We start from the raw sequence: 18,709 nt of genomic DNA, 5'->3' as shown, positions 1-18,709 counted from the left end.
TCACACAAGTTATTTCTCTCCTCAACACAGTCAGCAACATTTTGGACCTCCCAGCACCTAGCCAAGATTTTATTGACTGGTGTGCATGAATTACAACTACTTCATCTACAGCGATAAAAAAAAAATAGTCTGCTTGGAGATGATCATGGGCTTCTCAATAAGTAATGAATTGGCTAACCAAGAAAGGTATTTCACATGGGTCTTATTCATCAACTAGTCAGTATGGTATCCCTTTGTACATCCAGATGATACAGATGATTTCCTACAACTATCGCATTTCTACTTTCTTATGATGTATTGGGGAGCAACTTTGACTCGTAAAGTCAAAGCAGAACTTTGATATTGGTGTAGTTGTATCTACGCATGTGAACCCATCGTATCAGATGCTTTAGCAGCAAACACATTGAGTGGATGTAACACTACAACCTTATATTTTGTAGGTAATTTATAACAGTGAAAGCATTAAAAGATGGCTTCTTATCCTCTTTGCTAGATGACTTTGCAGCCTCTTAGGTTCCGTGAGTTATCGCCCTCGCGACAGAGCTGCGAGGGCGATAACCTGAGCAGTCAGGCTGTTGGTGGTATCAGCATGAAGTCATAATAGACACAACAACTCGGATAAAGGAGCTAACTCGAGGAACTTAACCCCTTCCCTGAAGACAATTAAGGGTCTTTGGTAATTCCCATTATATCTGAAGGGAGAGTCTACATTTTAGTCATTTTTAATGTACTAGTTGCAATCCTGCTTTTCAGTTTAAACACAGTTTATGGTTTTTTGTGATTTTTTTTTTCCATGAGACGAGTTCAAAGCTCTTCTGCCCCTATAACCAGTCTGCTTGTGCTGGCTGCCCGCAGGCCCACATGGCCATCATAACTTGGCTGATCTAGCACTTGTAAAAGGAAGCTGTCCAGCTGCTTCCTGAAGACCTCTATCTTCGAAATTGCAGTATTTCTAATGTCTGCTGGTAGTATATTGAAGAGTCTTGTGCCATCTGCACTTCACTGTTTTGTTACACATTTGCCATTTTCCACTTATCTGGCACCATGCCAGTTTGTAGTGATATGTTGAAAAGATTAGCCAAAGGTGTGCTAAGCTCCTCTTTACATTCCTTTAGAACCCTTGCATACAGTTCATCAGGGCCTGGGGATTTGTTAGGTTTTAATTTATCTATTTGCCTAAGGACCATGTCACTTGTGACCCTAATAGTGCACAGTTTATTATCGTCCTGTTCTACACTCTCTCTCCAGTATATTTCACTCCAGTAAGATGTCATAGCGTGGGAGGCTAAATACGTGTTAATACCACTGATAGGTGAATCATAATCCCTTTGCAGTAGAGCATTACAAAAGGTAAAGATGTTTCCAAATGCCTGCTGCTTGTAGCTGTACCTGTTAATGTATCACTGGTACCGCCAAAAGTTCTGAAGTTGGTCAAGTGCAATATAAAAGTTACATACCCTTCTGAACTAAGATGTAACTGTAATGTCTCATGGTACCATACAAGGTGTTCTACCATGCCATTCTACGGTTGCTGCTATGAACTCACGCATACATCTTCAAATATGACGTGCTCCTACATGCTCACTTTCGCCCCTTAACGTCACCCCTTCCCTCCCTTGCCATGCAGAGCAGAGTAAATCCTACGTTCAGCATTTTGCAGGAATAATACTAACAATAATAATAATACAACTAAGTCTAAAATAAAATCAATGCTCCTCTGCAATGTTTTGGTTGGAGCATTTGATTGCGGCTCGCGGATTTCCTCAGATTTTCAGCATTATTTGTATTTTTCATTATGAGAACCACATTGGAATTAGACACAGAGCCTCGGTTACTATCGTCTACGACCTCTGGTACAAGAACGTTCCGCCGCTCGAGGTCTCGACACTCCGATGTATTGCATGCCATGTACAGTTTAAGATCAGAAACAGTTACCTGGAGGTTATTCCGGGGATCAGCGCCCCCGCGGCCCGGTCCATGACCAGGCCTCCCGATGGATCAGGGCCTGATCAACTAGGCTGTTACTGTTGGCCGCTCGCAGTCCAACGTACGAGCCACAGCCCGGCTGATCCGGCACTGACTTTAATTGGGTAGTAAGTGAACGTTGCAGACTTTATATTTAGAGATATTAAAGTAGTTCTATATACCAGTTGAACCAATCACACAGTGACTGTTAGTAATGTAGAATACTTTTAAAACTTAATGCAATTTTATTTGCTCAAATACGTTCAACTAGCCTTATTGGTTTTCTAGTTTTATGTTGTAACTAGTTGTCTTTTACTGCAGGTGTTGTGAATTGTATGGGTTATCACCACTTGTGTCACTAGTAAAGGTTAACACAGACCATCTAACGGAATGTTTTGGAGGTCACGATGAAAGTTTGTCACATCTTACGTTCTGGATTAGTTAAAAAAGTTGTCAGAGCAGGTTCATGCGGCTAACTATAAATATGAGACGCAAAAAAAGGCAGCCGGTTATATCTCAACCCAAGTGTGACAAAATTTTATTTTTCAGATGTGTAAAGTACAAGACTAAGCAATGTGTAAGAGGAGGAAAAACTGAATATCGTAATTGAGGACTGGAGGTCCGTTGTAGTGAAGGATCAATATATCGTTGTGCCTCCAGAAGCTGTCTATATTTGCTTCATTATAATAGTGCCTGCTAAACAGTAATTTGTGAGGGGCGTTGAAAGCGGGTATTTCATGGCTGTTATCAAGTATTGGGCGAAAGAGGAGAGACTGGGCGGGGGGGGGGGAGTAGTAGTATTGTGTATGTGCGCGCGCTCAAGGCCTTTTACACTTTGGTTTGAAAGGCCTTGAGCTTGTCTTCCATCGCTCTATTGCTTGTTTTATATATGCACTCAGTGGCCATTTTATTTGGTACACCTAGTAGGGTTACCCATTGCCTCTAGAACAGGCTAAATTCTTCTTGGCATGGACTCAAAGTGCTGTTGCTGCAGATTTGTCTGCTGTACATTCATGCTACGAACCTCCCTTTTTACCACGTCTCAAACGCTTACGCCAAATTCTGATCCTACCATCTGCATGTTGCAGCAGAAATCACGATTCATCGGACCAGGATACGCTGTTTTCAATCTTCAACTGTCCATCTTTGATGAGTCTTTGCCCACCGTAGCATCAATTTCCTGTTCTTAGCTGACAGGAATGGAACCCGGTGTGGTCTTCTGCTGCTGTAGCCCATTTACTTATAAGGTTTGATGTGTTGTGCATTCTGAAATGTTCGTCTGCATATGCGTGGTTATTTGAGTTACTGTCACCTTGAACCAGTCTGGCCATTTTCCTCTGGCTTCTGACGGTCTTCCCTGGAGTGAAGACCGTCCTCTGGGAACGTACTTGCTTGGACATCTCTTTTCTGCAGTTTTGCAAGCTCCTGATATGTTGATTGCTACACGAAAGGCCTAGCTATCATTCTACGCCCCCGTGGTCGTTTTGCATCTTGTGTCGCTTGTTTTGCGATATATATATATATATATATATATATATATATATATATATATATATATATATATATATATATATATATATATATATATATATATATATATATATATATATATATATATATATATATATATATATATATATATATATATATATATATATTAAAAGAATTATCGAAAGGTATAAATATGTGTATACTCATTTTTGATTGCTGGGGTCTGATCTCTGCTCCTGGCTTCCACTTTTAATTTTCACGAACGGTCATGCTATTCCTGGCTTCATGGGTCTTATCCTGTCTGTTTTTAACTGTATATACACAGTTTACATTATTCACTATTTTAGGTGCTAAAGCTTTCTCGATAGTTCGCGGGTGAATTGCAGCCTTAATGACCCACGTGCAGCCGATAGGCGTTAAACGTAACAAAGTAGCTAGTGGTACTGGTATTTTATTTGTCTGGTGGAATTTTCCCTGATGCGGATTCTAAGAAGCCTTATGATGACCTATTAAGTGGAGCTTCCGGTCACTTGACAGAGGCCTTCCGTTGGCTTTCCGATCAATCCCTTAAAAAATAAAGATCACATTTTAAGATGTAATATTAGGTTTTCTACCCCCATATAAACTATAATAGATCACACAGTACTATCCAAAGATGGGGACTCGGGTCGAGTTGTCTACGTTTTTGTTTATTCTGGGTCGATGCCTGTCATGTCCTGCCTCTTTTCGCCATCTCCCTCTTCTTGATAATTGGTATTCGTTAAAAGATTAGCGTGCAAACAACAACAAAAAATGTTTGAGATGATGAACGTATGTGCTTGATGAAATTTTTGGTGAGAGTCTGTGATAGTGTTTGTAATGTGTGTGAGGCGGTGGCAGTATCCTAACCTCAGCTGTCGGGACGATTAGAGTGAGAAATACGCGTAAAAAGCTCCACCAAGTCGGGCCAGCTTGACAAATGATGGCCGCCATTTTAATTTAACAAGTCGAACGTGGCGGAACAGTTTGACATTTCATTCATTATACGCTTTAAAATTGCCAGAGGGAGATTTATCACTCTACGCGCGCTGCTCAAATCGAAATGGCCCCCGGATTTTGTGTTTCACTTATTGTGCTTTGATTAATTGATCTCTCGCTGGCTTTTATGAGAAGTAAGGAGTTGGAGGATTTCTCAATGTGTCGCGGGTTCGATTATTGGGATGAATGTGAAAAGCTTGCTACGCCAACCAGTACGAGTGATTCGGTAATTATTTGCCTCACACTGCAGGAATTAATCCATCCCTTCCTTCAAGAGCCTCCTCCCACCAGCCATATGGGGAATTACCAATAGACCCCTGGTTGTCTTTAAGAGGGAACTGGACAGATACCTGAAGTCAGTGCCGGATCAGACGGGTTGTGGGTCGTAAGTAAGTAAGTTTATTCAGGTATACACAAATACAGTTACATAGAATTATCATACATAGCAGCATGTGTGTAGAGAACCTAGGATAACCCAAAAAAGTCAGACAGAGTGACTTATTTCCATTGGGGTCCTTTTACCTTATTATTATAATATAAAGGTTATAATATTTTCTTATTATTCTACAATGAAGATAACATCCTATTATCATACTAAAAAGACTATCTACTACACCAAGGTCATTAAGACTATCTACAATACAAGGGTCATTACTAGGAATAAGGTAAAATTTACACGTATGTTAGCTAAAAAATAGAAAATCATTCCCCTCCCTTTCTGTAGCTACATTCATCAGACACCCTTTGGCACTCTTCTTGAACTGATTCATGCTATGACTGGCTTTGACATGTGCGGGCAGTCTGTTCCATTCCTTTATTGCTGTACAATAAAAGGTGTTTGAAGCCTGGCCACTGACTGTGGGTACTACAAAGTTGTGCTCTCTCCCCCTAGTACTATGATTGCTTTGGTTCCCAACCTTGACAAAATTGACAGCAAGATATTCTGGACATTGTTTGTGAGCAATTTTATAAACATGATTTAGCTTCAGTTGTTTTACTCTGTACGTTGGACTACGTGTGGCCAGCAGTAACAGCCTCGTTGATCAGGTCCTGATCCACCAAGAGGCCTGGTCACGGACCGGGCCGCGGGGGCGTTGATCCCCGGAATACCCTCCAGGTAGCCCTCTCGTAAATAACGAGCGTATAGTTTCCAACTTTTTAAACGGCGATGATGATACCTTCGCTATGGATGTTACCCCTGCCTTCCGTTTATTTAATTTTATTATTGGCGGTTAACTGTGTGTAAATTAAGATTAATTAAGGTTAGCCTAATTTAGAATAATGTTTAATTTTTGTCTTAGCTCGTGCAGAAGTTGATGTAGCTTAACCAGATTGAAAACGCGCTTGCTGTTTGAGAAATGCAATAATTCTTAGTTGGGCTTCGTGGCGATTAATTAGTCGTCAAATCGTCTTATGTGCACGTATGGTTGTTGAGTTAGTGTCTGCTGACAGTAGACGCCCGGAAGAATTAATCATGAAATACAAATACGAGTTCAGTAAACGACATGATCGTATGATTTATCGTATGACTTAGATCAGCCACGTGATCATATGACTTTAAGACCAACATGATCGTTTGTATATGACTTAGACCAATTAAATATGCAGATGACTTAGAGGAGGTTTGGTAATATACCATGTTCTGCATCTCCCTCTATTCGGAAATAAATGAATTTAGCGTGGCAGCGGCCTCACATCAAACGCACACCCCCGTTAAGTCTTTGATCTTTAATTTATAAATTATCTTGTGGGGTAAGCCATTCCACAACATAAAGGGAATCTTTAATTATTACAAGAAAAAGTGTTACTTCGACAGTATCCTTTGCAGGACATGGGAAAGGAAATATAATTTTCAACACAAATTTGACTTTTTAAAGTCAGTGGTAAACATAATTTATTTTTTAGGTAGAACACAAGCAGCTAATATTACGGTAAAGTTTTACTCTCCGGGAGGTTTTTTTAAATCAATATAAACATTACAAAGACACAGAGAGTATATAAAGGGACTGTGGTGAGGTGCCGAAACAACGACCATAAACACTGCAGTGGATCTTAGGGTTCATGCTCTTAATAATAGGAGGTTGGGCATCTAGAGCGATCGGAGAGGAAACAGTGGCAGTATGACTAGACGTTTTGTTGGAATTTAAGCAAGGTTACATTTATGAAGGGATTTAGGGAAACTTGTTAGCCGGACTTGAGTCCTGGAGGTGGGAAATAAGATGCCTCCACCTTGGAGGGGTGGAGAGGTTGCATTTCATAGGGTCATTTGAAATTTATGCACTTCTGGCATGATAGGTATTTAATGAATGATGGTGAATGTGTTTCTTTTTTTTTAAGGGAGCACCCTACCTTGGTCGGAGACGATCATTGTGTAGGTAATTTTACCTGTATTTATATGTTTTAATTGTTGATACATTAATAACGATTTTTTTTAGCTTGTAAGGGTCATACAACGCCCGGGAAAAGGGAGTAAAGGGGGGGGTAATTAAGTTTGATCCGAGAAAGAGGATAGTAGCTCCATTCCCTAGGGTCAGGAACCCTTCGCCAACATCAGGGAATAAAGTTTTAAGAACTTTTTACTTTTGATAAAAGCCCGTTTCAAGTGACATAAATATTAAGAAATTATAGCAGGTGTGAGACTTGAGAGAGATGTCAGGCGATCTCGTATTTAAGGATTACAACAGTGTTGTTATTTCAACAAGGAAAATGATAAGCAGGATAGCTAGAACTTTCAAGAGAAACAATACTGAGCCAGTGATGATACTCTGTCACTTATCCTCTCTAGGCTGGAATACTACTGAATACTAATGGCCCCATTCAAGGCAGGTGCGAGTGCTGAGCTAAAAAACGTACAGAGAACTTTCACTGCCCGTATACACTCGATCACACATTTAAACTACTAGGAATGCCTGAAGTCTCTTCATCTGTATTCCTTGGAACGTAAGCAAGAAAGGCACATCATAATTTACATTTGGAAAATCCTAGAGGGACTGGTCTCAAACCTGCACAACGGATTCACCATGTTAAAGCAAGAGACTTGGCAGATGGTGCAAAGCATCTCCAATGAAAAGCAGGGACACGGCGAGTACATTAAGAGAAAACTCGTTGAATAACAGAAGTTCCCGATACTTCAATGCAACTTGCATAAGAGGAACTGGCAACAAACCTCTGGCTGCCTTCAGGAGGGAACTGGTTCGTCTGATGGACTGCATGCGGCCAGCAGTAACGGCTTAGCTGATCAGGCCTTGATCAACCAGAAGGCCTTGTCAGGGACTGGACCGCGGAGGCATTGACCCCTGGAAGCATCCTTCAGGTACAAGGTATGCGGACAACACTGAATGTTGAAATTGCTAAGCGAGAGAGAGAAAAAAAAAACTTGAAAATAGGATATTGCATCAGAGGCTAAAACGAAACCGAAGCTACTCTGTAGTCACTCAGCATACTGTAATGGACCTAGAATACAAAAAGAGAAACGCGCTCATACAGATTGAAAGTGAACAGTTCCAAGAACTTAACCGGAAGTTTAAAGAGGTATTCACAGATGAACAGAGGAACAAAACAATGAAATTTAACGATGTGTCTCCACGTATATTGTGTAGGAAGGGACATAATGATTGTGTGACCCGGTAGCAGACTGGAGAGCCTGAAATTTAGAAAAAGATGTCCCAATATTCCGAAAAAACTGCAGACAAGCCATGTACTAGAGACCAGTTTCAGTCATTTGAATAATATAAACAGCTATTGGAGAAGATTTTAAGGAGGAAGCTAGTAAAACACCTGTCGAGGGCAGGATTTGTCAGAAAAACCAACACGGATTTAAGGACTGATAATCCTACCTAACGAACCTGGAGGTCTTCGACAGTTACGAGAGAGAAAACAAGAAAAGCAGGGATAGGTGGACAGCATCTTCCTGGATTGCAAGAAATCTTTTGATACCGTACCCTACTACGGATTAATCCACAGACTACCCTTGATACTGGTAAGGTGCTCTTGGGTCGTAGAATTGGAGTTACCCTCCCCTTCGCATTGCCTCCTATTTGCCAGGCATTGTAATAAAGGAAAATTTTCAAATGGAGTGTGAAATATCTAAAAGATAAGGAACAGTAATAGTGAAAGAAAGGCGTCAAATTGGGACAGAGTAACGAATGGGGTAGTACATTTACTAATTATATATATATATATATATATATATATATATATATATATATATATATATATATATATATATATATATATATGCAATCAAGATAGTCAAACTGTCTGTTTTCTCATCAATGTTTTTGAGAGCTTTACGAATTTGTAGTCCTGAGTTCATAGATGAGGAAATATCCAAAATTTATGAAATAGGTAATGATTTAAAATACCCAAGAAATGTAATTGATAAATCTTTTAAAGTTGCTAGAAATACTTTTTACAATCCAAAAAGGGACAACCAGCCTTATTCAACTAAAAATATGTTGGTTCTCCCTTACCATGAAAACTTGGTAGATATGCCTTCTCTTCTTAAGACTTTTAATATTAAAGTTGTATTCAAAAATCTTGATACAGTAAAAATACTTTTGATAAAGAATTCCCCCTAAAATGCTGATGGATGTGTCTATAAAATTCCTTGTAAAATTTGCGATAAAGTTTATTACGGTCAAACTGGTAAAAATCTCGAACTAAGATTAAAACAACATAAATATAGCATTAGAACTGGACAAGATTCCAATGCTCTATTTATTCATGTAAGAGATTTTAACCATCCAATTGATTTTCAAAAAAAATGAGAAAGTATCAAGCAAGTCCATGGTCGACAGGAATATAATTGAATCTTGTTTCATAAAAAGCAGTTTTGACAATAATATGAATATTTCCTTTGGTTTATATAAATTAGATCCATTTATAATTAATAGAATTTGGGAAGAATTTAATAATACACTGGACAAATAATTTTTAAATTTTCCTGGGTAGAATAGTTTGTGGGGTGAGTTGTGCAAAGGACCTATCCAAGTTGGGTCGGCGCGCGTCAGGTGTTTAACCGTTGTGGGATCTGATAGTGAGGTGCTGGCCAGACCCCTTATATAGCTTCCTTGGATGCTTTACTTTCATAGTTCCTTGATAATGTGAGTAGTCACGAAAGCGCTTGGAATTTCTCTATTCTTTCAGAGTGGTTGTTTTGCATATTCTGAAATCACCTGTTTACCGTGATCTTATTGCATATACATATATATATATATATATATATATATATATATATATATATATATATATATATATATATATATATATGGCAGATAATACCCAGCATCGATAAGCAAGTTGTAACTTGATCACTGATACCCAAAAGTGGCAGGGACAGCGTCAAATTAGGCAAGAGGGGCCGAAGGCATTCAAAATTCCATTAGCTCTTACTAAGCTCCTCAAACAATAATAATAATAACGTTTTTAGAAAATTCCCCAAGAGTATGTGGTAAGAGTGGTAGGTTAGTAGACAGGTACCGTCTGAGGCTTTACAGATCTGTCATGCGGCTGTGAAACGGAAGTCTGTTGATGATTTTGCACTCTGGTAGGACTGTTGATGTTTTTCTTTTGGATCTTATGAGTATGGAAGATGACAGATGTCTTACAAAACTTAGCTTATGTTTGATTTACACATACCTGTACTTTCAGGTTTCCTGCTTAATTAAGAGTTCTTAATTTTGTAGCATCTTGCCAGTTTATATTGCCCAGTTTATTAGGCAAGCAGGGGCGATGATCCTCAGAACAATTGAGACTTTTAATATTTTAAGCAAATTCTTACAATAAAATTGTCTGAAAAAAAGAGAGAAAAATAATAGCAAAAAGAGATATCCCTGTCTTAGTGGGAGATATAATTTTTACTCTAATATATCACTGACAGCCGGCACACAATAGCGTGTCTCGTGTTGAAAGTAGTTGATGTAGACTTGCTGCAGTGGAGAGATGGCGGGGATTATTTATTTTGTAGATTGATGTACACGAGCAGCGAGCCAGCAGTTGGCTGCCTCACAGGTAACACTTTAGCTAATGTTTCTTGCTCTTATCTAGTGAAGCTAGCGCTGGCCAGAATTGCCCTGCTGAAAATTGTAATGCGTAAAACATTTTGTGTCGAGTTCGGTTTTATCCTTTGGACCTACCAAACATGTGATCTTTCAAAAAACACGACTCCTGGTATGTATAGTGAGATGACTGTTCTATCGAGCAAGGTATCCCCGGCTCCCGGTTACATATATCCCTCTCCTCCCTTGCAAGGGAACTTTTTTTTTTTTTTTAATTCTTAAGTACCGGTATCTTCCTGCACCCTGGTTAGATTGTTGGTCTTTCCTCTTTCTCATAAACATGTAAATTCGCTCGTAAATCTTAAAAACTTGTATTTACATTTAGTATGTACATTACATCCCTGAGTTTTTAATAGTCCTTATTATTGTTATATTGTCTTTCTGAAGCCTAGTCTGACTCTGGTCCGCGGGGACGATGATCCCGGAACACTCTCTAATGTGTGTGTGTGTGTGTGTGTATATATTATATAATATATATATTATATATATTTATATTATTATATATATATTATACCGGTTATTTTTATATAGCCGGACTTGAGTACTGGAAATGGGAAGTGCAATGCCTTCACTTTAAAGGAGGGGTTTGGGATATTGTCAGTTTGGAGGGATATGTTGTGTATCTATACGTATATGCTTCTAAAATGTTGTGTTCTGGGCACCTCTGCAAAATCAGTGATTATGTATGAGTGAGGTGAAAGTGTCTGAATGATGAAAGTATTTCCTTTTTGGGTCACCCTGTCTCGGTGGGAGACAGCCAACTTAATGTATATATATATATATATATATATATATATATATATATATATATATATATATATATATATATATATAATTACAAACGCTAATCTCAGGTCGAAGGAGACTCGAGCCTTGGAACAAGCCATGCCACGGGTGGGGCTTGAACCCGCAGTTAGAGAGTCGTAAAACTCCAGACCGACGCGTAATCCACTGGGTCAGCTGGCTACAATAAGATTCATCCAACTAGGTATATTTATACACCATAGGAAGGTTAGCATAGGCACCACTGTGACCACAAATGCATAACGGATAACGCGTCGGTCTGGAGTTTTAAGACTGACTGCAGGTTCAAGCCCCATCCGTGGTATGGTCTGTTTGCAATCGTGTCACTACGATTTCGTGAGTCATGATGACAGCTTTGAGAGGATTTGAGCTAGAGTTTTTCACGGTCACGCTGGCGGGAGATTCGGCTGTAAAAACTTGCATTTGTGGTCACAGTGGTGCCTATGCTAACCTTTCTATGGTGTATAAATATACCTAGTTGGATGAATCTTATTGTAGCCAGCTGACCCAGTGGATAACGCGTCAGTGTGGAGTTTCACGACTCTATGACCGCGGGTTCAAGCTCCACCCGTGGTATGGTTTGTTTCCAATCGTGTCACTACGATTTCGTGAGTCTTGGAACAAGGTACGCAGTGCTCTACCACCGTACCACACTGGTCCAATACCTTGGCGCCCAGTTAACGCTAGACGTTTTGGTCCGAGGCAGCCAACCTTTAGGCAGGTGGCTTTCAGCTTTGTTTCTGCATATACATACACACACACAAACATACACACTCATGCATACTAAGTAATAACCCTTGTGGAAATAGAGACTCGGAAAATAAAGTTAGTCTGTATACTTCGGCCTCGAATTGGAGTCCTCTTCAGGAAATGAACAAAGTGAGAGGGAGGAACATGTTTGTATAGGGGGGCAAGATAATCACCTCATTTGAAGGTCATGCCATATTTAACGTCAGGACAGGAATGCACTGGTTTAACAATAGAGTTATAGATTACCTGTAGACGATTTTTGGGGCCAACTCGCTATTGGTCGGGTTCCAGACCTGGCCTGATCGACTAGGCTGTTGGTTATTACCTCAGGCAATGCACCATACACACTTCAGTCTGACTGATCAAGAACTAACTTGACCCACTTATCCAGTCCCTTCGTGTAGACCGCTAAGGTTTGTTGTTAATTACCCTTATGGATGAAAGGAAGATATTGAAAAGTTTTAGTAACTTTAACCTTACTGATTTATGTATTATTTGTCTTTCATGACGCCTCCTGCTTCAGTCTGTAGGTATTTGACACTAACTTGCCAAGCGTTTTGCCTTCAGTGGAAGTGATTTCAATATGCAGATTTAAGACCAGTTCCTCCCGAATTTTTTAAGTATAAATTATGATGCATCTTTCTCGCCTACACTCCAAGGAGTACGAGTCAGGCGATTTCAAGTGTTCCTAGTAATTTAGGTGTTTGAATTTGTACGGACAGTGAAGATTCTCTGTGCATTCTCCCAGCTTTGCCTGTCTTAGTGTCTTAGAAGAGTGTGTTTGTGTGCAATATTTCAGCCGCGAAAGAAAAAGTGGGTTGAAGAGTACCTTCATTGGCTTGGTATCTGTTTTTTAAAGGTTCTTGTTGTCCAGCCTGTCACTTTCCTTCCGGTAGAGAAAGAAAAGAGAAGCTGAGTGAGACAGGAAGGGAGGGAGGGATTGGAAGATGGGTAGATAGGTAAGAGCTAGGTAGAGATAGAGGTAGAAGAAGATCGGGAGAGCAAGCCATGTGTCTTATTCCTTGCAGATACAAGTGGTTAGCACATGCTAATCGAGGTATATATATTGCTTTCTGACGCGTTGTGTCATGCATATAAGTGTAATAAACAGGTTCATATATCCCCTTCCCTGCACCCCCTCGCCCCACCTCTTGCAGCCAACACAAGGCAGCTGAGGACGTGATAATGATATGATGAATATAGCCATATTTTCTCGCTGACGTTATTCGCTCACTAAAAATGGCTCCACTATAATGGTGTAATGACCGGTATTAATATTGTTGTAATTACCTGCATAACTTGGTGTTGCTACGGTTCTAGCACCTTGTCTAGTGTGTGTGTGTGTGTGTGTGTGTGTGTGTGTGTGTGTGTGTGTGTGTGTGTGTGTGTGTGTGCGTGCGTGCGTGCGTGCACGCGCATGCATGATCAGTTTTATCACCGATTTGTGTTTGCGGGGGTCGAGTCTTGGCTCTTGGCAGCTTCATCGACCAGTATTACTGGTCATAACGTGCAGATGACCCGATGCTCAGTTGATGTTCAGTGCTGGTGATCAGACACACCAGTGATGACACATTCATCTGAGACACGTAACACATTATATGTTTGTTCGTCCATGTATCATGAGAGGATTGATGTTTTCTCTCTGGTTCTCTATTACTGAGGTTTACTTTTTTCCCTCCTCCCTTCTATCCCCTCATCGATTTTTAACAAATGCTCCTCCTCCTCCTCCTCCTCCTCCTCCTCCGCCTCCGCATCTTTTCTACCTTTCCTCTTGCTACTCCACTTACACATCTGTTCTTCCTCCACTGTTTCCTACTTATTCTCTTCATCTTCTGCTTGTTTACCTCTCCTCATTCTCATCCCCTTTTACATCTTCACGTCCACTTATCTTCCTCTGTCTCTCCTACCTCTCATCTTTCTTCTCCAGATCTTAATCTTCCTCTGCTGTTTCTCCTCTATCTCTTATCTTCCTCCACTTCCTTTCTATCGTTCTTTATTCTTTTCCGCTTTCTTTTTATTACTCTTCTTTTCCTATTTTTCTTCTTTCATTTCTTGTTCTGCCTCTCCCTTTTAAGTTATGTTCTACCATTTATTTTTTTTTCCTTTTTGTTTCCTACCTTCTGCCTTTCCTCTTTCACTTCTACCTCTCCTCTTTCACTAATTATAATTGTCTCTTCTGCACCTCCCTCTCTTTTTCTACTTCTATCACCTTATCTCTTCCCTTTCCACATCTACCTTTCTTCTGCACATCTACTTATCGTGTTCGAGAATATAAAGCACAACAATTAATATTAACAGCCATATTTTTAAAAGCGCGCATTACCAAGCCAATTAACATAATCAGAAAGCCGCTAAATTCTAAGAAGTGCCAACACATAATCAGAAAGACGCTTAAAAAATTGTGTTGTCCTCAAAGATTTGTTAAGTTATACCATGAATCAAGGAAAGACTTCACCTTACGAAACAAAACAGATGCGTTAGTAATTATGGACAAGGTAGATTATAATGGAAAAATGAACATGTTATTAGAAAACTGGGGAACTTGCATGCCTCTTAAAGCAGCCGCGCACCATGGTTTCAGAGGCATCCTGCATCTTTCGTTTCATGGACATCTTACAACCCTGATTTCAAAGCCGTCGCCCTTCACTGATTTTTGAGAGCTTTTACCTTCCCCAAAATAGGCACTTTCCAAGAAGTCCGCTTGATATTACAGGCTTCTTGCCGTAGCGCCTAAGGTGGCGTTGTGCCAATGCAACTCCAGATAAAGCGTGTACAGCGTGATCAAGATTTACGAGGAGCCGTGCTTGAGGGGAAGTACTAATTCAGGCCCCATTCTGGAGGTAGTGGTTAGTACTCAACCCTGAAGGTTCCTTGGATGGAGGTGCCTTGATCACGGTGAGGGGCTCTTGGTCTAGAGAATTGGAGCTACACTTTCTTTCCATAGATCTAATCTGAATGCCTTTTATTCCCCAGGCACTTTATGATCCCTACGAGCTTGGAGCTTTTTCCCTCTGAATGTAAGACGAGACAAACACACTAATATATAAATTATTTACCAGAAAGATGAAATATCTATACGAATATGTTTGTACATGATGCACATAAAAATCCACATACTGCTTAAAGATTTTGATAAATTGATCAAAATTAAGTAACAGATCGACAGTTAGGTTTAACTTAGGTAAGTGTCATCTAATGGAAACGGGTGAAGTGGCTCTAGATCACATGAATATAAATTGTGATAAAATATTGAAAACAGAGAGAAGAATCTAAGAGAAATTATAGACAGATTGTCACCGGCAACTCGTATCCTCTACTGCTGTTCCAACATAACGCTCACATGGATAATGAAAAGCAAAATTTAAAAAAAAAAAATCGGCTACATATTTTAAGCCTAACTTAGGACTATAAGCTATAGTGTCGCGTCCCTTAATGTAAAATGATAAAATGTGAAAAGTTTAAAATAGGCTACAAAATGGATGTCAGAGCTAAGAAATTTTAGTTACGAAGATAGATTGAAAATACTAAAAATGTTCTTATTGAAGGAGACGATAATCTCTCACAAGCTCTTAAATAGATAAGAGCAAATTGATAAAGGAAATATATTAATATCTTTAACTCGGAGAACAAATCCACATGTTTACCTTTTCTTAATTTCCCGTTGCCGGGTCCCAGATTGCCTGATCATTAAGGTTGTTGGTGCTAGCAGCACACATTTTAAAACGTAGGCACCACAGTCCAATTGGTCAGGAGTTGACTTGAGGAACTTACTAAGTTCTCATTTGAAGACAGCTAAAAGTTTGTAATTAGCCTTATATATGAAGGGAAAGTGTTGAGAGCCTTGGTTCCTTGTAAGTTATCGAGTTACATTGTGATTTACTGAAGGTTTCTAAGGCTGCTGTGCACAGATCTTTTACCTGTGTTTATTTTTTCTGTCCACCTTTCTATGTGGTACTTTGCACCGTCTGGAGAGCCTTGTGCTTTCGTATGGAGTAATTTCAGATTGCAAATTTGGAACTACTTTCTTTAGAATTTTTATGTACGTCTCAACTGCGTTTCAGGGAGCACAGTTTAAGAAATTGCATGCGTTCCCAATAATTTAGGTGTCTGAATGTAAACATAGTGAAAGTTGTATGTACGATGTCCAGCTAAGTTATTTTCCCCCTGCCTTAATTGAGTCATAATTGCAAAGTGGAGGTAAAAAAAGCTTTACCGAACGGAAACTTGAGTTTTTTTTTTTTCGATTGGTGATAGACTGAGGGACTAGCATTAAAGAGGAAGGAAGTGTGCTGCAGCCATTTGAACCTAACAGAATTATGTGACTGAGTAAACACTTAAGGCTGAACACAAGTATAGTTCTGCTTTGGTATATGCGCATGTAGGTAATCACACATCAACTTTTCTCATTTAACTACGTAAAATTTCTTAAGATGGTTTTTTTTAGCAGTTACCAGGAGCAGTGTGGCATTATATATATTTTCTCATATTAACACTTTTGAAATGTAATTGAAAATAAACCTGTGGTTCTGAGATTTTTAGATGTTTTATTTACCAGCAGCGAGGGTTTATTTTCTTTGTGATGCTAATGGTCTTTGCCTCATTTTTCAGATAAGGCTGTGTACTCGCCTGGGTATGCACCGGACAACGGCATGGTAAGTTTGTTCCCACTTTGTTACCTACACTTCTGGTAAGCAGGTCGGTTGGTAGGTAGGGTGTCTGTGTCGTGATTAAGGGACGAAGGATTGAGCCTCGACCAGTTAGTGAATAATCCACACGGGTTTAGTGTAAAAAAAAAGTATGTTACAGATTTGCTGGCTTCCGCATCAAGTTGTTTACTGCTGGACATGAATACAGTATTGCTAGCTGCAAGTGCTTGATCATCCATGTTGCAGTGGCTATGTAACCCTGCGAACCAGTGAAAGCAACATTATTATTATTACTAATTATTATTATCATTTATGGGGAAGCGCTGAACCCAGAGGAGCCATACAGTCCCTGAGAATTAAGTGATCAGGCTTCAAGAAAAGGAGCGATAGCTCCAGTTGCTAAGATTAAGAGCCCTTCGTCGACATCAAAGCACCCCTCTTCAAGGACTAGCAGCAACAGCCTGGTTGATAAAGTCAAGAAGGAAGTCAGACTTCAGGCTGGTCTGCAGAGATAAAGGTAACATTGAAAGCCAGTCACTGGTACACAGTAGTTTCCTACACTCTTGCGTGGTATCCCGCTGTTCCAAGCGTGGTATCATGCCGCTGCTGCAAGTGTTGCATTATCCCGTTGCTCTAAGTGTTCAGTTATCCCACTGCAACGAGCGTTGTAGATGAAATTTCTAGAGGAGCTGTGAAAGTCACGTGCAATTCCAGGATATCTTCATATCCCCCCATCCTGTGGGCCAAACGTCTTTCAAGTAATTATAACCTGGTACAGGCGCTTTACAGCGCTTCACTTTACAGCGTTTTGCTGATGGTTTTCAATTATAACCAGTCTTAATTTATTCAGACTTCCTATAATAAATATATTCACCACTCACTATAAGCTAAGGACGAAAATATTTTAAGGTAAGTAATGCGTGTGCTGTATATACATTTTTAGGCCTAGCTCTATTGTTCAATATATGATAGTGTATGTTATCAGGCTTTTATATGCATCTGAAAAAAAAAAACTTATTTCACTTGACAGCCATTTTCGCTTTACATCGGTAGCCCAAAACCTAACATGCTGTATCAGCGGGGCCCTCCTGTATTCCACACGTCTTATTTATCAACTTCTATTGTTTTTATACCTTTGTTCTAAAGATTCGAAGCTGTTCATCACAGCTGTTCATCTCACACCAAGCCTTTTAAATTTGAAAGACAGTATTACAGGAATGAAAATTATTTAGATGTGTGTAATGAATGTAAGCAATGATTTGTAAGGTTTTCCTTTCTTTTTACAGTGGACAGAAAGAAAGGATAAGCAATCCTGCTTTCGATTCACATTCTTATGGCAAGACACTAGTACCTCTCTGGAAGGTCGCTGTGCCAACCTTGCTACCCTTTCGCAATACTTGTTCACCTACTACCTACCTATTGCACCATACTTTTATTTAAAGCCCTCCACTACTCCTTCCTGTACAGATAATTTCTTTCTGGTAATGTGCCTGGTCTATAGGTATCTAGGAAAAAATGTTTGATGGACAGTATTAACTACAAAATGCTCGGTGGTTGAATTCAGTGTTAAAAAAATATGCTAGGTGTAGGAGTCATATCTCTTGCACGTTTAGTCCTCTGGATTAATTTGTATTGTCCACTACAGTGAGCCATATAATCATTTTATGTAAGATTTCCATGTGCAGTGAGAAATTCTCCTTACAGAGATCTGGCATAAATCAGTAACAACAGCTTTAAAGTTAAGACAGTTTTCCAAGAGCGAAATGTATATAGATTGGCCACAGTGTATAACCTTGGATTGTGAAGAGGTTCTTCTGACACTGTCGAACAGTAGTGAGCGTATACTTTCTGCGTGAGACTCTAAAACCGCACAAGCAGTGACTTTGAAGTGCCTGGTTAACCCTTGTTAAATGACTTGCATTGAGGAATGAATCTGCTTTTCCTGATGATACCTTTGCTGCTACTAGTGCATTCATC

At 39.6% G+C, this 18,709-nt stretch overlaps 1 protein-coding gene across 3 annotated transcripts in view; it reads left to right on the top strand.

Annotated features, from left to right (window-relative positions):
• LOC138853757 (uncharacterized) overlaps positions 1 to 18,709 on the top strand; it is a 500,968-nt gene that overhangs the window by 53,875 nt on the left and 428,384 nt on the right. For all 3 annotated transcript variants that reach the window (XM_070092293.1, XM_070092295.1, XM_070092294.1), the window contains one exon: positions 16,695 to 16,738. In XM_070092293.1, coding sequence (XP_069948394.1) covers positions 16,695 to 16,738 — 44 coding nt within the window. The remainder of the gene's footprint in view (positions 1 to 16,694; positions 16,739 to 18,709) is intronic.

The sequence above is a fragment of the Cherax quadricarinatus genome, chromosome 39 (assembly GCF_038502225.1).
Source record: "Cherax quadricarinatus isolate ZL_2023a chromosome 39, ASM3850222v1, whole genome shotgun sequence".
Taxonomy (NCBI): Eukaryota; Metazoa; Arthropoda; class Malacostraca; order Decapoda; family Parastacidae; genus Cherax; species Cherax quadricarinatus.
This window is presented reverse-complemented; position numbering and strand designations above follow the sequence as displayed.